Consider the following 21,624-nt stretch of genomic DNA (forward strand, 5'->3'; position numbering starts at 1 on the left):
GTAATGAGCAGACTGGTGAACAAAATTAGTTTGACCCTATCATTATTTGTCATGAATAAATGTATGTGTTACCATTATTGTCAATTACACGTCCTGCAAATATATAATCATGCAAAATTATGCATATCTATTCTGCCTTCAGCTCTTAGCTCCGTCCTGAATTGCTTATGTTAAAAACATAAGACGGAGCAGCCCTGCTAACAGGCACCGGCCTCCTCCACACACACACACGCACACACACACACACTCACATCCAACCCTTGAGTGGAGTTTCCCAGATTCTTCAAATGATGCCAAAACTAAACACAATGTCATCACAAAACTTTGAAAACTATAAAAACACACTGAGGCACATTACGTTTACCACAGTGGGACAGATTTGACATAAAGCAGAAACAGTTTAACTGTGACGCTTGCTATTATCTATACCTCACATCACGTGGCTCTTGGTCTCGGCTACTTCCTCTTTTGTTACATATCGGAACTGACGACACTATTTACTTTCCACCACATGCTCATAGCCGAGGATTTATGAAGAGAAACCTCACTCAGGCTGTCTGACGGCGCTTTAATTTTGTTTCGATTTGAAGATTTCAGCAGTCATGGATGGAGACGTACTGTCATTGTCATCCTCTCCGTCGTTATCGTCCTCAGCAGCAGCGGTGGCGGCAGAAACAGAAGAAACTTCAGCAAGAAGCGACAGCAGCCTCTTTCAGGGCCAACAGAAGCACTCATCTGCTGAAGCACTGTGGTATGTACGCTCACATGTCTAGACACAAAAACAGGAACACTTAATGTATAACAATTTAATGTAAAAGTCCACCTACTTCAGCCTCAAATAGTGTTAAATCAACACTTCTCTCAATGATATTACAGTAAGAAATAAGCTTAGATATTGTGTTAAGTAGTACAGTGGTATTAATATCACATATATATGATATTATAAATATGATACAATATATATTATAGAATATTATCTGTAATCAAACTGTTTGAATTAAACAGTATTGAGGAATTGTTTTTTCAATCATGTTCTCAGAGATACAGTACCTCATGAAGAAGTTAAGTAAGAGGAGGAATAAAGAGTGGCCGTGGAGTTTCCAGTGAGGTCATAAAGCTGTAGGCTTAAGTTCATTATTTCACAACACTGATACACTATCATGTGAATTAACGATAATATCTGTTATGCATTCTTATTACCTCTGTTTTCAAATGACTAATAGTAATGTTTTGGGGGAGGAGGAGCACTTAGTAAATGTCACGACCAGTCTACCTACACAGATGATTAGCCTTAAAATAACCATCTTTGATTGTGAAACTTCACACTTCTCTCCTCTGTCAGGGGGAACAACTGCAGCGCTTTTACGGGCTACAGCAACAGTTGGTATCGAGATACATATTTGTCATCAGGAGGAAGTAAAGATATCATCTCTCTCTTTATCATATGCCATGACAGTGAAATTTTACATTGCTACGGGAAGTGGTGGCATTCTGGTGTCCTTCCACGACAGCATACAATTGCAAACTTTGTGAAACTGGGTCACATCAGCTGTCACAGAAGCCAACAGAGAAACGGCTCTGGATCAGTGAGACGCTGAGGAGGGTGTGTTCCCAGTTCGATGGCTGAATACACAGGGTACTGGACACGAGCGTGTTAACTGTGCTCACACTGGCCACTGAAATTAGGCTCCATTTCAGTCCAGCTTCTGCCTTCATCCTACACTTCAGACCCGTTGGTTCAGTGTGGATGACTCACTCATTAGTGGACATAAACAGCCTGCTCCTGCCTTGTTGCACCCAGAGGGAGGACAGATGGTTCAGGATGTAGATTTACACAAATATTTTTACTCTGGGTTGAATTTCCTTTTATGTATTCACCTTTTTTTGCTTATCTGGTGAGGCCAAATAGGTTGTACACAAACAATATGTATTTTGTGAAGAGCTTGCAGTGTGCTCCAGCAGGTTATCTTAATTTTTTTCAATACATTTCATCTTTCTTTCTTCTAATGCCTGTATAGCCACATTAAGGTATGAAGCTACAGCCAGCAGATTAGTTTAGCATAAACACTGGAAACACAGGGACAAAGGTAGCCTGGCCAAACCTAATTTACCGAAAAAATGTATGTTTCATCAAATCTGTGTTATCAGTACTACCTAAAATGACAGAAATTATCTTTGAGAAAAATGTATTTATCGTGTATTCTGACTTTTAATTTGCTAAAATGGAAGAGGCAGAATTTATAAGCTATACTGCAGCCCGCCACAAGGGGGTGATCGCTTTGGCTTTACTTTCGTCGAACTTTAAACACAGTTTATGGTCATCACTGGGATGTTGCAGGCAGATGTTGGAAACTCCAGAGAATCTCTGGTCTGTTTTCTTAATGCTGAGCTCAGCTCACCCACAGCTGACTGTAGCCTTACATTGAACAGAAAGACACACATCATTCCTTTATGCCTAAGAGGACCAATAGGTCGCAAGGAGCTGAACTATGTGTTGTGAAAACTGCAAAAACATACGTCATTGTAACATAAATGAGACCTTCACATTTGTACGGCTTTGACCTGTTGATTTAACTCTCTGAAATTGTGTAACATGTGTTTCCACATAGCGGGAAACTACGTAGGTAGATGAAAGCGTATATTTATGTTGGAGTTGAGACTTAAAGGGGACATAGCATGCAAATTCCACTTTGTTAGTGCTTCTACAGGTTAATGTGGGTATCTGGCATGTCTACCAACCCAAAAACTCTGGGGGAAAAACACTCGCGCGTTTTGTTATAGTTCCTCTAAGTCAGAAACGTCATGCTTGAGCGACTCGATTGCGCTTCCTGGGTATTGTGTCGTAACAAGGAACTGGAAGTCTCCCTACATGGTCTTGGCCCACCCACCCCCCGTCCCCCCACACTCGTTACTTCCGGGTTTACACCGGAGGCAGCGCAGCGCCGTTCCCACGCACGCAGCCGGGCTGTTCACACGGGACGAGCATTTCTCCGCTGGTCAGCCCGCGATTCACTCACATGTGGCATTTGTCTGGATCGTTGGGACTGGGAGGCTGCAGCAGCTGCTCGGGCGCGACCGCTCGCTCTCCCGTGCGTGAGCTGGAATTTGTGTCAGCGCCACACAGCCCTGCTGGCTGTGGAGGACTTCCGCAGTGTTCAGCGCTACTGTAACCCCCGAACCCCGACATTCAACGGGTACAACAACAAGCGGAGAAAGCAGAATCGCGGGCTGACCTTATATATACAGTCTATGGGGCTGACCAGCGCGGAGAAATGCTCGTCCCGTGTGAACAGCCAGGCGGCTGCGCGCTTGAGAACGGCGCTGCGCTGCCTCGCAGCGGTCTTCCACACTGCCAGCTGTGTGGAAGACTTCCACAGTGTTCAGCTCTACTGTATGCCGGGGTACAGTAGTTACGCCGGGGTACAGTAGTTACGCCGGGTTTACACCGGACGCGGAAGTGCCGCTGCGAGGCAGCGCAGCGCCGTTCTCCAGCACGCAGCCGCCTGGCTGTTCACACGGGACGAGCATTTCTCCGCTGGTCAGCCCCATAGACTGTATATATAAGGTCAGCCCGCGATTCTGCTTTCTCCGCTTGTTGGTGTACCCGTTGAATGTCGGGGTTCGGGGGTAAATGATGGTCTTCATAGCCCCCCCCCCCCCCCCCCACCCCTCTCTTTCTCTCTCTGTCTGTCTGCTTGTGTGCTTGTTGTGGATGGGCAGAGGGGGACATTTAATTATGTGATTGGGGAAATTAAAACTCCAGGACAACAAGGGGAATACAAAGTATGGGATGCATATTTGATAATTTATATCATATAAAATATGTAATTTATATCGTTTAAAATCATGGGGGGAGAGGGGGGAGGGGGGAGCTGGCTCATTAGCATTTAAAGGAACAGGCACTCAAAACAGGTCACTCTGTGGAGGGCTGTTTTATACAGGGTAAAAAGGGTGCTGTTTTAAATGATCCTTGTGGTATTTTGACCAAAGTATGTTACAGACATTTCATTAAGACCCCAAGGAACCATATCAACTTGTGGTAAAATGGGCATGCTATGTCCCCTTTAAGGAGGATCGGAGATGAACACAGATCCTTGCAGCGCTTATCTCTCTGAGGTTAAAGCAGTCCCACAGTAGGTTGGTATAAAGATGCCCCCGGGGGGCTACGTACCGAGGTCTGTGTTTTTCCGTGAGCCGATTCCCCCCCCCCGGGCTTCAGATCTCTGCTGCCTCTCTGTCAGCTATTCCTTCTGGACAAGACCTCACCACAGGGCTGGTGAAAAGGAAGCAAATTCATTTTTGCAAATATTTGTTGTTATTTCCAAGTGGTTTATAAGTGACATCAGCATTTTCCAGGGATCATCACCCACATTGTTTCCAGGGGCGATCCACATGTAAACAAATCGGATAATAAACAGAGTTTTTGATTGTCCAGGATCTTTTTTTTTTTGTTGAGAAATTCACCCTTTCGCTTTCGCTCACTCTTTCACTCTCTCACTCTCGTTGTGTGTGTGTGTGTCTGAGTGTCTTGAGTGCATAATTTGACTGAGCATGCATGTGTGTGCGTGGGTGTGCATAATAACTCCGATTCAATTCTCTGTAAGTGCACTCTGTGCGAGTGGGTGTTAAAAAGTGCCCTGACGTTCTTTTGTGCGTACATGTGTTTGCTTATTATTGGAAATCCTCTTCTAATGTTCATCATCATCATGACTTTATTTCTGGCACATATCCTCTGTGTGTGTCCATGTATAAACTATACGTGTGTGTGTGTGTGTGTGTGTGTGTGTGTGTGTGTGTGTGTGTGTGTGTGTGTGTGTGTGTGTGTGTGTGTGTGTGTGTGTGTGTGTGTGTGTGTGTGGGAAGCAGTGAGGATGTGAGTCCCGTGGGTGTCAGGTTGCTGTCCACAGAGGAGCAGGTGACTCTGATCACTGAGAGCATGACAGTCACCTCCGCTGACCAGGAGAAACTGCTGCTGCTCAACAAGAACACCGAGCTCCGCAGAGTCAACAAAGAGGTACAACATCACCTTGTTGCTGATGTTGGCAATTACATTTAGTTCTCTGTGAATACCAGAGGAGGAGTGTGGGCGTTGTGTGAAACCGCTGCTAAGCTGTGAAGAATCCTCATTACAGTTTTATACAACCTGAGCTTCCTAATTTGAATTAGATGCTGCTTAATTAAAAACGAGGTGAGGGATATTTGATTTGCTCAACTGATGTAAACTGTCATGTATTTTGTGATTATGGAGTGTTTTACCTCACTGACCTGAATTCACATCCTGACGCTAATGATGTAATGAATGCTGTTTCGATGACTGATCATCGTCCTCATCATCATCATATCATACCATCGACCGTATATAAATATATAGATGGACGACGCATCTCCACTTCCTCCTACTATCCAGAAATGAAGTATCCCTGATATTTGATATCATTCAATGAGTAATTAAAACCAAACACTACCAGCACAGAAAAGAACACTTGAACATACATCGGTGTGATAACAGCTACCAATAAAATGACATCATTGAGAAACATTTTTATGACCTATCGTCCATCCACTAACATGGATGAGGCAGGGTTTACTGCAGCCAGCCACCAGGTGTACACTAGATGATGATGATGATGACAACATTGGTGTTGATGATGATGATGATGACAATGAGGATGATGATGATGATGTTACAGCTGATGAAGCTGAATGAGGACTGGGACCATGTGTACCGCAGTGCCACACTGGGTCTGCAGCACAGACTGGAGGCTTTGGAACTGGAGAACAATGCAGTGAAACAGCTCAACAGTAGACTGCTGCTCAAAGTGGAACACCAACAGGTAAACACACAGACGTACTACATTGGTGTGGACCCTCAAATGTGTGTGTGGATTCTCTAGATACTGTGGGCGATCGTCCAGCAGATTTAGAATGTGGAACAGAACGTTTGTGGTTCACATGTGTGATGTGTAGTGTTTGACTTGGGGTTTCAGAGTGCGAAGGAATACTACGAGCAGGCTCTGATGCAGGAGCTGAAGAAGAACCAGGATCTGCAGGAATACATCAGGCTGCTGGAGAACAGGACGCATCATCCACAGAGAACCTGCACACAGGTCAAAGAGGTATTACACTTGTCAGTGGGTCTGTACGCATGGTCGGTTTGCACATTTTCATTTCTGTCAATATGCTGTCATCTGTGACTTGAATGTCGCTCATCACTTTGTCTTCTGTTTTAACTTAAGGGCAGCTTCAGCGCTGCGGTAAATGCTCCTGTGTTGTCGCCCACCACGACTCCACCAAGAGGTCCTGACGTGTCACCCAGCCTCGTTTCTGGATACAAACCTTCATCCTCCTTCTTCCCTGCCTCCTCGGGCTCAGAGGAAGGGTGGAAGAGAAAAAGCAAGAGCAGCAGCACCCCACTGGGAGAATCCCAGCAAGAAGTGCACGATCTAAATGAACAGCTGGGGGCACTGAGATGTCAGGTGAGCTGCTCTCTTCGGCACAGCAACAGTAAATGTTCCCATTTCTGATGTGATGAGAGCAGAACTGATGTCAAGCCTCTGTTGCCAGGGGAAGATTTGCGTAATGTTTTTAGAGGGAGACTTAAATCAGACGGTGAACTGCACCACCAAGTGGCGGCTCTGAAATGTACTCACGGCACAATGAGAAATATCTGCAGATCACAAGATATTGCTTTGATACTGGCTCACTGCCATATTAATGTCTTGTGTCAGCAGACCCAGATTTATGAAGCAGAATATCGGACGGAGCATAACGACCACAAACACACGCTGCAGGAGAACCGCAGGCTGAGGAAGAAGAGGGAGGAGATGCGTCAACAGGTGGCACTACTGCAGGAGCAGGTAGTGTTTTAATTGTCCATACATGTACACAAACACACACACATTTACACATCAACATAAATTACATGCATGTGTTGTTTAATCTCAACCTGAAAGAAAAAGGTAAAAAAGATGACATGCTTAAACTGAAAATTCATGTTAATGTGTCAAACTAGAGACATTAGTGCCATGTTGCAGTGTAAATACATTGTAGTAATCATATGATCTCCTCAACGCCCTTTATAAGACATTTCCTCGAATCTGTCTGGACATATAATGACCTGAAGCTTCTCAAGCTTTGTTATTGTCTGTTCATTTCACTGATTTCACTGATGGTCCCCTGACATTGCCACAGCTCAAGGTTTACGAGGACGACTTCCGACGGGAGCGCGCCGACAAACAGATGTTGCAGAGGCTGCTGTTGAAGAAAACGCCTCCCACCAGGGACCCTGTGCTCGTCCACCGCTGCAATAATGCGCAGCAGCCACAGGGAGGAGACAAGAGGACGCAAAGTGCAGAGAAGAGAAAACAGCACCACCCTTTCTGTCTCAAGCACCAAGACAGACACAAGGAGTCAGACTGAGGCTCAGAGGGAGAGAAATCCGTGGTGGTACACGTCACATAGTAGACGACTGTTAGGAGTTTAAATCTTGTTCAATAATGAAAATCATTCATTTATACATTTATACACACAAACATATTCATAATTTATTACAATCTAATTTATCTATATTTTATTACATTAGGTATTAGAGGTTTTATATCCTATATATATATATTCTTTCATATAATCTTCTCTTAAGTTACCTTTCTGTGTTTAATTATATTTTGTATAATAAAATATGAAGTGATCTCATTGTGCCTGTGGTCTTTTTACGCGCTCCAACAGGAGGAAGTGACCCACAGTTATCTCTTTATTTATGGTATTGGTGTCTTTGTGGGAAATCGGATGTGTTTACGGTTTCACAAGGACGTCAGACAGTGAAATAGCGATCAGGTGTCTGCAGAGCTGCTGTTAATGTTCCACCCATCATAAGGAAGCTTAAAGGTTTACTGGTTTTTTTTTCATCGGTCACTGGTTCACTCGTGTGCCATCAATGAAGAAGTCCACCTCATCAATGTTTATTTATCTATTGCATTCTCTGAAACTACTGACCCATATCACCACCCAACAGAAGATGTCACTGGGTTACAGGGGTTTTCCTTGATCAAGTTTCTCAGCATCCTTTGGAAGTTCCTGTTAGAGCACATGACACACATCCCACATTTTATACAACAAAAACCTATTAACCTTTAACCTGTAACATTGTTTCAACTTCATTCATTTAGCGTTTAGTTTATTCGTTACTTGAACATAAACACATACTCACACAGTGTACAATTAAAGTGATCCTGTGTGTCCACAGCTTAGTTTCCTTATAATAATATTAATATTGATAAATTATATTTATACAGCACTTTTCAAAATAAAGTTACAAAGTAGCTTTACAAGATGAAATAATAAAATCAATTAAAACTGTTTAAATGTCAAGCGATCATTAATAAAAACAAGATACATATTAAAAGTAACAAATGAAACATGAAAATGTAAAATAATCAAAACAATTTAATAAAATAGTTATTACAAGAATAACATTGAATAACAAAATGATAAATAATCATGTCTTTTTAGTTGTGTGGAAAGTTGAAATACTTGACCTCACACTGACTCTGAGTATTTACAGCCATGTCTCACTTTTTCTTTTGTCTTGAATTCAACATTTTGGTCACAATATAAATGCATCTAGCCAACAAATAGGAGGCAACTCTTCTTTTTATTATTTTGACATCATTCATGCATAATGACATAAACATATGTCTATACTTACATTTTATAGGAACAGAAGAGAACAGTAATGATAATAATGACATTGTAATATCTGAAACAGTAACAATAAATAATAAACTGGGAGAGAAGAGAATGTTGTTCATATTGAAATGAGAGCATTGGGATATTCTCTTCTCATAGAGGCTCAGCTAAATTCCCACACTCATCACACTGAATATGAAACACTGTCTTTGTTCTTTGATCAGTCCTCGTTCCTTCAGTCCTCGTTCCTTCACTCAGCTCCTGACAAGGAAGAGAAAACAAATTAATATGAGGCTGTGATGACTGGGAAAAACAATCTGACAGATTAATGAGTTACTGTCAATTCAAAATAAAGGGCAGCACCAGAATAGCGTGCGTGTCAAAAAGTCATTCCAGGTGGAGAAAAGTGACGAAACCTCTGTCTGTGGAAATAACAAAGGTACATATACCTTCTGAGAAATACAGGTTTCATGTTTCCTGAATATAATGCCTTTGTGGTGGTACACCACACCTTGACTGTAAAACCATGCAGATTAAATCATGGATTTTCCCCTTACATTGCATATTCCTTTGCATGTATGACTTCATGTTCGATAATGTTGGGGTGTGAGTTTCCCCAGTGATGCTGTGTGCAGTATATAAGAGAGCATGACAGAATCAAGAATCCAGACTCAGAGGGACCGAGAGAAGAAGAGAAGACTGAGGAGCAAACAGGTATGGAGACGATAAAACTCACACTGAAGTAGTTGTAGTTACTACTTACTAATATTTTAAGATGTCAGGAAAAAGTTTAACCAACAGAGTATATAAAAAAATTACTAGATGTAACGGCACCTGCACAAGATGCTGCATTTTTGTTCATGCAATAATTTACAATTGAAAACTCAGGAAGTACTTCTCCTCATTTCTGAACTCATTTAATTTAACAAGTTATGAATGTAAGAGTTTCATCACTGTGGTTTTCAACATCAGACGAAAGATTTGCCGTATAACATAAGTGTAATGTTCTCCTCTGGGCGTGTCTTTAGCCAACAGATAATTATAATTCAACAAAGAGACTCTTAATAAACTTCAAATGGGTCCTGAGGTGAAGTCACAGCTTTATAATGATGTTGGAGGACAGGAGGAATAAGCTGGTGCTCACTGTGACCCCACCTCTATGTGGTTAGATGTTTTCCCCATCAGCCCACTGGGTGTGTCATGCCTTATTTTTGTGTATCCACAAACGTAAAGTTGTCTGAATGGAAAATAGGATAAATATCCCGTTCTTTCCCTGAGTTTCACCAAATTTAAACTTCACATCCCCTCTGTGTTCTCTCCCTCCTCCAACCTCCAGCAACAAACCGTCTCTACACCTCGTACAGTTTGGACGCAGAGAGCCCGAGGCATCAGGAGTGATACAGTCGAGCAGAGATGACGACATCCACAAATAAGCAGCGGGAGGTCTACAACCAGCAGGGCTTCCTCTCAGCTCTGCCTGTGCTGAACCACACGGAGCTGACAGAGGCCAGACACGCCTTCTCGGAGCTGGAGGGGGAATTTGGTGAGTATCAGTGGGTCAGGGTCCGAGTGATTCAAAGTAAGAAGACAGGAATTAAGCAAAGTCACAACCAAGTACACTACACTTGTGTGAAGCAATGATACATTGTATACATCATATATTTATTCCAGAAATCTCCGCCCCTGTCTGTGTGTGTCACGCATATCTGGGGAATCGTTCATCTAATCGGCTTCTCAGTTGCCATGTTAAGGGCCCAAGGAAGTGCAGTGTTGAATTTGATGCGATTTGGGCATGTGATGCATTCAACATTGTTTAACTTTAAATGAAGAAGACGACCAGCGCTCTGTAGCAGCGGCGGCCTGGATTGTGCGATTATGATGATGGTTCACGACACGACAACGACAACTGATTCTCCAGTTCGGGGTTCTGCGTACTGAGTTGAGCTTTACCGAACTTTAAATAAACAGGTGAACAGCTGTTTGTGCAGCAGCTGTGGGTTGTATGGACTGAGTCCTGCAGCAGATCTTTACTTTCTGTGGCTCGATGACTGCAGGACACTTTTAGAGTTTCACACAGAAAAGCTGCAACCAGCCCATTCCAAACAGGGAGGTTTAGAGCAGCCACAAGACTAGTTCCTTCAAATAATGACCCTGTCTAGTTCTTTGTTCCACAACTAAATTAAACAGGATACAAAAGATGTGATGAGGCTCATGTGTCAGTGATTAGATATTAAGTGTGTGTTTGTGTGTGTGTGTGTGTGTGTGTCTCTCCAGGTGAAGCGTACACCCAGTACAGCCTCCACAATGTTCACCTTCAGTATCCGTGGGTGATGGGCCTGACCAAACACACTCGCGTCCTGGAAGTTGTCAAAGCCGTCCTGGGCCCTGACATCATCCTGCTGGACTCCCGCTTCATCTGCAAATACCCAACACTCAAAGCAGCCGACATCCAGGAGAATAAAGGAGGAGGAAGCGAACCTGATGGGAAGGATGGAGAGAATGTGCTTCCATATGTGGCCTGGCATCAGGATATGAGGTAGATTTTAGTTCAGAGAAACTCTTGAAGGTTTTGTCTTCCTTTGTTTTGTCTAAGTGTAGCTGTTGTGGTTGCAGGTATTGGGGTGTTGCTGGTGGCCCTGTTCTCTCTGTGTGGCTCGCTTTAGACGACTCGCGGAAGGAAAACGGCGCCCTTCAGGTCATCCCAGGTACCTCAGCTGCTCTTTTATTCTTCTCGTGCACATTTATCCCTTTAGCCTCTGTCCTGTTGAGACGTAAATAAGAAGTAGATTCATTTTTTGGTGGAAAAACCCGAGATTTACTTTCAACAACCTGCTTCACAGAGTTGAACTTGTTTTCTACGTATTGCCCCTGTAGGCAGCCACTGCTCCGGCATGTTGCCCCATCGCCAAGCCACCCGCTCTGGAAACATGCTGTCAGTCAACCAAGAGATCCCAGAGGAGCTGCTGCAGGCGGATGAAGCTGTGTTTTGTCCTCTGCTGGCCGGACAGATGTCTGTGAGTTGCTTTTGTTTTTGCCTAAAATGACATTTTAGGTATAAGTTCAATTGAAGATGGATTAATTAGGATTTTGGATTTGTTTTAAAAGATCCATGACGGGTTACTTGTCCATGCCAGTGATGCCAATACATCCCAGAGGAGGCGCTGTGGGCTTGTGATCCGTTACGTCCCCACCTGTGCTTACCCCATACAGGTGAGATAAACAAACACTAGGACTGTCCAGTCATGTTTCCACAGTCTTGCTCTGTATTGATCCTGACTCTCTCTGTTCCTGTTAGGATCCGGATCGTCCCAGGAAGTTTCAAGCCACAGTGTTGGCCTGTGGAGACGATCATTTCAATCATTTCTCCAACACAAGCACATGAAAACTGCCTGGATTTTCTCTTCTTGCAAGAAAAATTACCTTCACGCTTTACAAGCTTATTTACCTTTGTGTTTATATGAATACACTTTGTATTCTTTGATTTCTATGACATAGTTTGTTATTTATTGTTTAGTATAGACGTTGTATTGTCTCATGTGCAGATCTAACTGGACTGTTCCATAAAGCTTTAAAATAAATGCTAAAGTGAACACTGTTGAGTTCATTTCTGTTGTGCAGTTTTCCCACTTCACCTACATTGATGTGTGTGCACTTTACAACTTAAATAAAGTATTGAAATATGATCCAGAGGACAGTGGTGGTTTATTGTTTGTAGTTAGATTTGGGGAAATTAAATACAAAATCCTTATAATCCACAAGTGAACACTTCAGTCATTTTGAGACAAAAACACAGATTATGTTCAATGTGAAATCTGTAAAAAATCCAGAAGAACAAAGTCAATCGATTCATGGTTCATCAGTTTTATAAATTCAAACTGAGCTCTATAAGTGGGATGTTTTTGTTTTTTTACCTAAAGCCCTGTTCCACTTCAAATTTGTCTTTGTTTTTTCGTGAAATATTTATGCACAAAAACCTGTCAAACTGGAAAACAATCATAGATGTACTGTGTGATATTTAAATCCCTAAAAACTACCTTTAATCACTTACAATAGAAACGTTTTCCTGACACAGGCTCTAATATTGATCCTTGTGGAGAATCTCTGGTTTTACAGCATAAAAGTCAGATTCGTGGTCCTTCCTGGAAATGTACACAGGACCTTACATTTCCTGTACGAAATAAGGAGTAAACGTTTAAATAACTCCAGTAGCAGAATGTATTTGTGTAACTCCAACATCCTTAAACCCACAATTTCAGATTCGGGTTAGATTGATTGGAGACCCTAAATTGGTGATGTGAGTGTGACTGGTTGTTTGACTCTGTATATTGCCCCTGCGATACGCTGGTAACCTGACCAGGGTGTATCCAGTGTCTCCCCCCCCCCCCCCCCCCCCCCCTCCTATCCCTTATCCCAGTATTTATTTTGTAGCTCATTTGTGATTCCCATTGCTTTATTTTAGTAAAGAAAAAACAATAATTGCAAAATTGTAATTTGTCAAGTTGCTTTTATTGAGAACCTCATAACAACACAATGATAATATAACGATATGGACGAATGCTCAGAGACAAGTAAGTTCATCTGCAGAAAATACAATTTTAGGTTGATAAAAACGAGACATTTAGACTGTGAGTCGAGAGACTTCTTAAGCCAGTTTCAGTGTCTCTTTGACTAAGACACCTACTCCATCAAACACTTTGTGAAAAGGTGCATTGCACATGAAGGCACAGGTGGTGACCAGCTTGTTCTTGACATCAACATGAGCTTCTCCCACGTCCTTGTTCACATGTTTGCAGCCCATCTCCTTCAGAACCCCTGCGGTCCCTGCATATGGCCACCTGAGGGGCGCAACGGAGGAACAGTCAGAACTGTAGAATGCATTTCTTTACAGACAACTGATGGTGAAGAACTCTTCCACTCACATTTCACACTCTTTGTCCTGTCCCACAGTGAGCTCACAGCCTGGCAGGATTTTGGCGGCGAGGACGGGGGAGATGCAGCACATGCCCAGCGGTTTACGGGCCTTGTGGAAAGCCTTGATGAGCTTCTCCAGATCCGGCTGGACGGTGCAGTCCTTATTCTTCACTGCCCAGTCACTCAGGTTCTTAGCCACACCGAAACCCCCTGAACAGAGACACACACACAGAGGATACACTTCAAATAAAAGAAAGAAATGTCAAATAATTAATTTTGTTAATTTATGGCAAAGACAGTCTGACCTGGGATGATGGCGGCGTCGAATGCTGTAACATCTAACTTGGCCAGATCAATCACTTCACCCCTGGCGATACGTGCACTTTCCTGCAGGACGTTTCTTTTCTCAGCCGTGGGTTTCCCGTCGCAGTGATTTACAACGTGCATCTGATCGGCATTCGGAGCAAACATCTGCACCTGAAGTGAAACACCAACATGTAAAATGCTCTGCTGTATATCGGGTCAGATTCAGAGTGGTTATTCTCTATCTCAGTGGGTCAGGGTTATGACACTGCTCTTGTACATGAACTGAAAGATTGGATCCTGAACTTTAAATTAAATAACAGAAATGTTCACAATAGCAGCTTCACTTTTCCTCTCTACTTTTCCTCCACTTACTTTTGCTCCAGCGCGACTCAGGTGGACGAGAACAGCGGCGGCCTCGTGGATCTCTGTGCCGTCATAGACGCCACAGCCCGAGAGAATAACTGCAACACGCTTTGCCATGATTCCTATTAAACACAACACATGGAGCACAATGTGTACAAAACCTTTTTGACTTTGACATCCGGGTTGATCCCCTGTACATTTCACTATTAGACATGAAGAAGAATGATTAACCGAGCACTGCTCCTGAGACACCTGTTGCTAATGTTTACATAACTTATTTACAGAGCCAGGTGAGATAGGAGCCTCAGATGCTGCTGCTGCTGCTGCTAGGTAACACTGTTGACACCAGTAAGGTGGAGTTACAGGAAGGACGGAACAATAAATAAATGCTGTACTTGAAGATGAAAATGGATCAGAAAATGATTTAGCATTTCACAGTTTCCCTCGTGCATGTTGCATAGATACTTTCATAAAATTATTGTCTAAAATGAATGTGTTTGCTGGTCAAATATTATCTAGAAAGCAGTAGTTAGGTTCAGACAGCAGAAGATAAGTTCAGATAGCAGAAGATAAGTTCAGATAGCAGAAGATAAGTTCAGACAGCATTGGATAAGTTCAGACAGCAGACATTAGATCCCTCTCACCTTGTATATGCTGGAGGTATTCCTGTGTGTGTACTGGAGCTGTTCAGGAGTGTTGTGTTGACTGAACTCTGAAACACACACTTTATAGTCCTGCCTGCTTCTCTCGGCTCCACCCACACCGACCTGCCGTTCAACAGGTTGACGTCATGCTCCTTACTGGAAACCAGGAACTCTGCTGGTTACTGATAGCCTGCCTTTGAGGATAAAATGCTGAGTCACTCTTATCAGTTGAAATAAACAATAAGACTGACGTAGTAATGCCACACTGATCTGTTTAAACAGGGTTACATTATTACAGGTCACGTACTGTGGATGAGAATTAAACAGAAACATTCAGTTTAGATATAAATATTTTATTATAATAATTAATGTTAATGTTAATGTTTTATTATTCTTATGAAGGTGACACTTTTACACATAAGTTATTAAAGTCACCACTTTGTAAATTTGTATATTTAAATTAAAATAAAATATTAAAAAGGTATATGTGTATTTGTTTCAGTTACACTAACATAACCCCAACTTTCCAGTTTTATTTCTATCTATATTCTGAACTATCTATATTCTTTTTTACAAAAGGAGTTTGTTTATATAACACTCATGTCTGTATTAATAATATATAACACTTTATCCAAGGCAACATGGTGACATTAGATTTTTTTTAAATGTTGACAATAGGTTCTGATTTATAGAGTGATACGTGATCATTTATATCCTCTTTGTAAAAACCTTGAAAAAAGCAATTAATAACAATGACATGTGTATTTTCTCTCTCTCTCTCTGTGTGTGTGTGTGTGTGTGTGTGTGTGTGTGTGTGTGTGTGTGTGTGTGTGTGTGTGTGTGTGTGTGTGTGTGTGTGTGTGTGTGTGTGTGTGTGTATGTATGTTATTTCCCAGTAAGGTGTAGCCTCTGCTCTCAGGTTTCTGCTGATGGGCTGACATCACACTCAGCCGTATAAAGCTCAGCTGCAGGTGGTGACAGACCCACAGACTCTGACATGACTGAACGACACACACTCCATGTGTCCGTGGGCATCCTTGGCATCGCTGGAGGTAGGATTTCATTCTCATTGTTTAGTGCTGCTTTTTTTTAACAGCATTTTTACCAAAGGGCTACGAGCCTGCTCCCTGTTGTTATAATAAAGAATTGGTAAATATCCAACTGTATTATCATAAGCTGAAAAAGTGTCATCTTAAAATAAGGATTTGATATTAAATATAAAAAAAGTATGTTCAAGTTCAAAATCAAAATACAAAACCTAAACAATTATGATATTCAAAACCAGCTGTATGCTCGAAAACATCTGTATAAAATGTTAACATCTGTATGAAGACACCACCTGTTACATGTATAAAATATATAATAATCATATCTTTTTTAATGAAAACATTCAGAGAAACAAGTTGTAACTTGGCACCCGAGTCTGTTTTTCGTTACCAGCAGGTGGCGTTAGAGATAATGGATTATGTTATAAACTCCAGGTTCTCTCCTGCTCTTGGTGAACGACTATGCCACCTCACCCGGAGAAGACTTCATCCCCTATACTGCACTGGGGATTCTGCTCCTCATCATCGCGGCCCTCTTAGCTTATACAGGTTGGTAAATCTATATTACATTTTTATTTTATCTAACTTTTTCATTCGGGTTTGGTTTTGTGTGCAGATAAAAAAAGAATCCCCTCCCGTGTCCCTCTGCTCTGTTTCCTCTTCGTCTCTCAGGTATCTACCGCAGTCTGTCCCACGCCCAGCTCTTTTCGTCTCTGTGTCTCACTGTCTCTGCCCTGTGGTGTGGCTCAGGTCTGGTGTACATCCTGGTGGGGCAGGGAGTGCTGCAGCCCGCAGAACTCAGGTCCTCTCTGGTTCCTGGTCTGGCGGCGTTCACCTTAGCTCTGCTCATCATCGGCAGCGTTGCCCTCTTATTAAAGAAAGCAGTTCTGTCTTTTCTAGCCATCGGTATCAGTTTCGCATGTGCCCATCAAATCGCCGGCCTGTCTGCGGCAGGTTTTGGTCAGTCTGCCACAGCAGCAAACTACCTCCTTGTCTGTCTGGTTGGTGTTTACTTTGGTTTTGGGCGACTGCTGTCCACTGTCACTCAAGGTAAAGTGGAACCTCCAGGAATAAACCTGAAGGGAAAAGCTGAGCTGAAAACGGAGCAGAACCAGAAGTGTAGCGATGCAGTGTCAGTGGGTTTGGTGATGAACTTGTTGTCTGCCTGTGTGTTAGCCTGTCCTCTGTTAGGTGTGGTCCCCCGGCTCTCCGTCGGTCATGTCCCCTGGCTGTGGACGGCCGGAGTCTTCCAGCTTGGTATGTGTGTCCTCTTTTACCGAGCCATGGACACACTAGCTGCCACTTTTTATGGCTTCACTGCCCTGCTGAAATTTGCAGAGGGCTACACTGCTCTCTTATCGTTCTATTCAATCCAGCCGTTCTCCCCTGTTCCCTTCCCTGTCGTCTTCTCTGTGCTTTTCTCCGTCTTGGCTCTCTTCAGTTGTCAGAAGAGTTTGCTGGAGGGGCTCTACCAGTTATTCTTTGCAGCTTATTGCATTGCAATCGCAGCCCAGCCTAAAGGCTTCAACCAAGCAGGCACTCAGGGTGTACAGGCCGCTATATTTGTAGTCTCTGCCATCATGCTTTTAATTACCACATTCAACATGGTCTCAAGGACCATGATCCCCACAGGACAAGGTTATTTCAAAGCTTTAGTAAACAGGATGCCGGGTCTGACTCTCAGAGCACAAGATAAAGAGCTACATACTCCTCACCTGGGCTACTCCAAATATGCAGATGCAGAGGTGTTAGGCCATGCCTGCAACGTGTTGGCTACTTTCGCTGTCACAGCCACAGTAGGTGACAGAGATCCTCTGTCTGTGCTGGTCCTGCCCTGGGTGGTGGTGGCGGGCGGGGCAGTGCAGCTGCTCTGTGGCTCAGTAGCTTTTGCTCGGGGTAAAACCTTCGAGAGCACGGTTTTTATTCTCTACGGGATGATGTGGAGCGTGTGGGGGCTGACACGATATGGCGGCCTGTACGGTGACACCAGAGGCTTTAACGTGGCTGTCGGGATCGTTAGCTTCATGCTATTTAACTGCCTAGTGACAGCTGCGGCGCTGTTTCTGAATGTCGCCTGGTTTGCCTACGCCTTCACCTTCCAGCTCATCCTCATTAGCTTCCTGCTGGATGCAGTGGGCGCTCTGCCTTATGGTTATGACATCGGAGTCACCATCATCTTTGGTCTCGTCAGTTTTTATTGCTTCCTGAGCCACATTTTCAACAGCACCTTCCAGTCCCCTCAGATCCCTTTAGGGAACCCTTTAATCAAGCTGAGTGGCATCGGAGGGGGGGAACATGTCTGTCCACATGTATCAGCCCGCAAGGCCTCATCTGTCCAGCAGATTGCAGGTGAGATACAAGAGACATTCATGTTGATTTTTATATGAAACGTTTGTTATGTACTTGATGTGATTCTTTTTATCTTTTCCTTCCTTCTGCAGAAATCATGAAAAGTGGGGGCATATGTGGAATGCCCACTGACACCGTCTATGTGCTGGTAGCGGCTTGCAACAGGCCTGATGCAGTTGTTAAAGCGTACAAGTGAGTTTCTATATTGATGAGCTTTACATTACCTGCATTCAGTCATCGATTCTCTCTCATAACTCCATAATTGCTGCGTTCAACTCCAGGGTGAAGAAGCAGGCAGAGGACCGACCCATGTCCCTGTGGATCTCCTCCATCAAGCAGCTGGAGCCGGTGCGACACCTGCTGAGCCCCCTGCTGCTGGACTTCATGGAGGCGGCGTGGCCCTCCTCCATTAGCATGGTTATACCCAGAGGTAAGGCTCAGTTGAGTGTGTAAGATTGTGTGTGTGCCAGTGTAGGTGCCTGGTGGGGTTTATTTTGAGCATCACGCTGGTTAATTGTCTCACACAGGTCCGTGGATGGACACTTTTGGTTTGGGGGATGCGGCCAAACACATCGGGACTCCACAGAGCATTGCCATCAGATACCCAGACTGTTCTGTGGCCACCCACCTCATTCACCTGGTGAGGGCTGCGAATGAGGAACACTACATGTCTCTTTGTAAAACTCACCAGCAAAGCGTTTCGTCAATACAACTTCTTATTATTGCAGGTGGGGCCCATTGCAGTTACCTCAGCCAACCCTACAGGGGAGGCAGACACGACTCACCACAACCAAGTTTATGCCAAACTGGGAGACAAGGTGATGATTGTAATTTAGTTTAATTAAATAAAAAAGGCACTTGTGTTTTCTATTATTGCAATAAATGTGTGTTTTTCTCGGTTAGGTGGATGGTGTTCTATGTGACGGCCCCTCCCCAGAGAACATTGCATCTACTGTGGTTGACTGCACTAAGATTGAAACAGGACACATTGGTTTCTTCAGAGTGGGTCTCATTCCTAAGTCCAAGGTAATATAAATACATTGTTCTGAATAAACAAGGTCACTTTATCGCCTGCTGGAATTAATACTGTTTGTCTGGTTCTTCAGGTTCTTCAGATCTTTGAGGAGGTTCAGAGGAGACACAAACAGGGGCAGACAAATCCAGCTTTTGAGTACGATCTGCATCCACCAGACACTCACCGTGAACTGGGTTCAGGAGAATACGACACAATAGAATCAGGAATGGGATCTGATGACTCAACACCACCCACGACTTCACCTCAACAAAGCCCAGAAATGAGAAATCGCTTTTAGGATGAAGACATACTATCAATGCACTATTCAAAAATGTCAGTTAATTATTTTTTGGATTAATTGATACATTTAAAGATTGTGAAGAAAAGGTGTCTGCTATTTTAAAATCTTTCATACAGGACCCTCCTTATATTTATGTGAAATGTATATGTTTTATGTACAGTATAATGTCTGCACTTTTGTACTTTAAAATGTAATATATTGTAAATGTTATATTTAATAATATAAATACACTGTATACAGTATATGTTCATGATAAAATTATAATAAATTGATTTCCTAAATGAGTTGTTATTATAGTATATACAATTCTGTTTAAACATGTGTTATTCTATTAAATCATGTTTACAATGATGTTGTGAAAACACCCTGATATGAAAATCAACCTATTGCACTGTAACTTACACTAGGTGCAAAATGATTTAATGCTCAAATGAAAGAGTTTGAATATGGAAACAGTCCCATAAAGTACAGTATATATTGTGAATTATAGTTTCCCTTTTAACTGTACTTGAAGAGTTAAATTTCATAGCAATTTCATAAAATGTTCATAATGAAACGAAACTCATTCTGGAGGCAAGAGACATAAAAAGACAAAATGAATGTTTGATTATTGCACTATCCGTTATCATACGTTAAGTGCTATTTTAAGTATTAATAATTTACTGCTTCTGGTTCTGTTGTACCTGTTATAGCAGGACAGTTACACCATTATCATTATTATTAGTTTGTAGATTTGGTGATGACATGAAAAAAAAATTCCAGCACTGATCCACCCAAACATGAATATAGGTCCCATTCTCAAGAGTAAATGAATGTGTGTCATTAGGAACTTTAGCGTATAAATCACAGCAAACTTTTTTTTTTCAATAAAACATAAAAGGTTTAGATCAAAATTTCTAAAATGCCAGTTGACAGACTATTAAATTTATCATTTATTAACTGTCTCAAATATCATTTTCCTCCAGCTTACATGAGCTTCATCGGGAAGACCCAAACATTTAACGAACACTTAACCGGTAAAAAAACTAAATGTGTTTAATATATCATCTAAAATGACACAATCTTACTGGTATTTGGAAAACCTCTCAGTGTCAAACTGTCATTCAGTGACTGTAAACTGATAATGATTATATGAACAACGGTGAACAGGAAAAAAAGATATAGTGAATATTGATGATAAGTCAGTTTTCCTTTTGATTTTTAAGGTCCTGTATGCTGCCCAGTCCTTTCCTCTTTTAGTAAGTAAACTACATAGTTTATTTAAATTTAAGAAGGGAAAAGACAAGTAAGATCACATGTTATCCTATAACTATTCTATCTCAGGAAAATGAATACCAATAATGGGGACTGTCACCTAAAATGTACAGATTTAAATTTATCACATGGATTAGGATTTAGATTATTTTTGAACTCCAATTTCTGCCTTTGTGAATTCATAGAGATTTACCTTCAGAATCCAAGTCAAGAAATATCTGTGCTCATTCCAATGTCTGAACAATGTCAAGGTGAGATCGAACAAAAGTGGTAACTGAGCCATGCATTGTGTGATGTTCAGAAACTGGGCTGAGCAAATTGTTGATTATTGTAGATTGTTGATTATTGTAGATTGTCACGCACAGTGTCTTACTGTGAAAATGTCTTTTAAACCTTAGTCAGTTTCATGTTTGTAATAGCATCACCCTGATGGGTGTTGATTTCTTCTACGCTCTGGTAAGTATTCATGTGGGCAGAGCATGACACAGGGAAACACAATTCCCAGTGTTGCAAATCAGTGGTCAGCTATGGAACTGCAGTGAGACCTGTGATGCCACAGTAATGTCTCTCCATGTCAGTTGTAGTGTGTGAACCATTCAACAGCAGAGTTTCTTAACACAATCAGACGACTGCCAATTTAAGAAATAAGCAGATAGACACAGTGATGTATCATTTCTATTCCTTTAGTATAGTTTTCGAGAAAACACCACCATTACACAGGAGATCTGCCTGTTGCAGGCAGCGCACAGA

General features: G+C 42.4%; 4 protein-coding genes across 6 annotated transcripts; 3 read left to right on the forward strand and 1 right to left on the reverse strand.

Moving 5' to 3' along the window:
* Window positions 1–503: 503 nt before the first annotated feature.
* Window positions 504–7,784, forward strand: si:ch211-153b23.7. 2 transcript variants are annotated; one of them, XM_034598651.1, is made up of 7 exons: window positions 504–751; window positions 4,864–5,014; window positions 5,691–5,834; window positions 5,988–6,116; window positions 6,237–6,476; window positions 6,732–6,857; window positions 7,192–7,784. In XM_034598651.1, exons 1-7 carry the CDS (start codon window positions 603–605, stop codon window positions 7,417–7,419), a joined length of 1,167 nt encoding a protein of 388 aa, XP_034454542.1. In that variant the 5' UTR covers window positions 504–602; the 3' UTR covers window positions 7,420–7,784. The 2 variants fall into 2 exon arrangements, with proteins under 2 accessions (XP_034454542.1, XP_034454543.1); XM_034598652.1 differs by having other exon boundaries at window positions 4,867–5,014; window positions 7,192–7,782.
* Window positions 7,785–9,329: 1,545 nt separating this feature from the next.
* zgc:174917 (uncharacterized protein LOC565650 homolog) lies at window positions 9,330–12,334 on the forward strand. The gene is made up of 7 exons (XM_034598058.1): window positions 9,330–9,399; window positions 10,022–10,228; window positions 10,960–11,221; window positions 11,299–11,390; window positions 11,560–11,699; window positions 11,791–11,895; window positions 11,981–12,334. The coding sequence occupies exons 2-7, from the start codon at window positions 10,099–10,101 to the stop codon at window positions 12,065–12,067; spliced, it is 816 nt and encodes a 271-aa protein (XP_034453949.1). The 5' UTR covers window positions 9,330–9,399; window positions 10,022–10,098; the 3' UTR covers window positions 12,068–12,334.
* Window positions 12,335–13,172: 838 nt separating this feature from the next.
* si:ch211-153b23.5 (glutamine amidotransferase-like class 1 domain-containing protein 3A, mitochondrial) lies at window positions 13,173–15,028 on the reverse strand. The gene is made up of 5 exons (XM_034598593.1): window positions 14,910–15,028; window positions 14,275–14,387; window positions 13,902–14,073; window positions 13,605–13,806; window positions 13,173–13,520 (listed from the first exon to the last, which is right to left on the reverse strand). The coding sequence occupies exons 2-5, from the start codon at window positions 14,380–14,382 to the stop codon at window positions 13,328–13,330; spliced, it is 675 nt and encodes a 224-aa protein (XP_034454484.1). The 5' UTR covers window positions 14,383–14,387; window positions 14,910–15,028; the 3' UTR covers window positions 13,173–13,327.
* Window positions 15,029–15,906: 878 nt separating this feature from the next.
* si:ch211-153b23.4 (uncharacterized protein LOC335392 homolog) lies at window positions 15,907–21,577 on the forward strand. 2 transcript variants are annotated; one of them, XR_004615263.1, is made up of 10 exons: window positions 15,907–15,961; window positions 16,391–16,504; window positions 16,628–18,304; window positions 18,397–18,496; window positions 18,586–18,734; window positions 18,832–18,944; window positions 19,033–19,122; window positions 19,208–19,330; window positions 19,411–19,859; window positions 21,567–21,577. XR_004615263.1 is itself a non-coding variant. In XM_034598653.1 (9 exons), exons 1-9 carry the CDS (start codon window positions 15,907–15,909, stop codon window positions 19,615–19,617), a joined length of 2,628 nt encoding a protein of 875 aa, XP_034454544.1. In that variant the 3' UTR covers window positions 19,618–19,883. The 2 variants fall into 2 exon arrangements, 1 of the variants encoding a protein (XP_034454544.1); XM_034598653.1 differs by lacking the exon at window positions 21,567–21,577 and having other exon boundaries at window positions 19,411–19,883.
* The last annotated feature ends 47 nt before the right edge of the window (window positions 21,578–21,624 follow it).

Source organism: Hippoglossus hippoglossus, chromosome 10 (assembly GCF_009819705.1).
Source record: "Hippoglossus hippoglossus isolate fHipHip1 chromosome 10, fHipHip1.pri, whole genome shotgun sequence".
Classification (NCBI taxonomy): Eukaryota; Metazoa; Chordata; class Actinopteri; order Pleuronectiformes; family Pleuronectidae; genus Hippoglossus; species Hippoglossus hippoglossus.

Excerpts from the sequence above, each read along its gene's own strand:
- si:ch211-153b23.7 (XM_034598651.1), top strand. The coding sequence starts at position 603 with ATGGATGGAGACGTACTGTCATTGTCATCCTCTCCGTCGTTATCGTCC. Across the intron at positions 6,477-6,731 it reads TGGGGGCACTGAGATGTCAG|ACCCAGATTTATGAAGCAGA; the intron begins GTGAGCTGCTCT and ends TTGTGTCAGCAG. Across the intron at positions 6,858-7,191 it reads TGGCACTACTGCAGGAGCAG|CTCAAGGTTTACGAGGACGA; the intron begins GTAGTGTTTTAA and ends ACATTGCCACAG.
- zgc:174917 (XM_034598058.1), top strand. The coding sequence starts at position 10,099 with ATGACGACATCCACAAATAAGCAGCGGGAGGTCTACAACCAGCAGGGC. Across the intron at positions 11,222-11,298 it reads GCCTGGCATCAGGATATGAG|GTATTGGGGTGTTGCTGGTG; the intron begins GTAGATTTTAGT and ends TTGTGGTTGCAG. Across the intron at positions 11,896-11,980 it reads CCTGTGCTTACCCCATACAG|GATCCGGATCGTCCCAGGAA; the intron begins GTGAGATAAACA and ends TGTTCCTGTTAG.
- si:ch211-153b23.5 (XM_034598593.1), bottom strand. The coding sequence starts at position 14,382 with ATGGCAAAGCGTGTTGCAGTTATTCTCTCGGGCTGTGGCGTCTATGAC. Across the intron at positions 14,074-14,274 it reads TGAGTCGCGCTGGAGCAAAA|GTGCAGATGTTTGCTCCGAA; the intron begins GTAAGTGGAGGA and ends GTTTCACTTCAG. Across the intron at positions 13,807-13,901 it reads CGACGCCGCCATCATCCCAG|GGGGTTTCGGTGTGGCTAAG; the intron begins GTCAGACTGTCT and ends GTCTCTGTTCAG.
- si:ch211-153b23.4 (XM_034598653.1), top strand. The coding sequence starts at position 15,907 with ATGACTGAACGACACACACTCCATGTGTCCGTGGGCATCCTTGGCATC. Across the intron at positions 16,505-16,627 it reads GGCCCTCTTAGCTTATACAG|GTATCTACCGCAGTCTGTCC; the intron begins GTTGGTAAATCT and ends TTCGTCTCTCAG. Across the intron at positions 18,945-19,032 it reads CCACCCACCTCATTCACCTG|GTGGGGCCCATTGCAGTTAC; the intron begins GTGAGGGCTGCG and ends TTATTATTGCAG.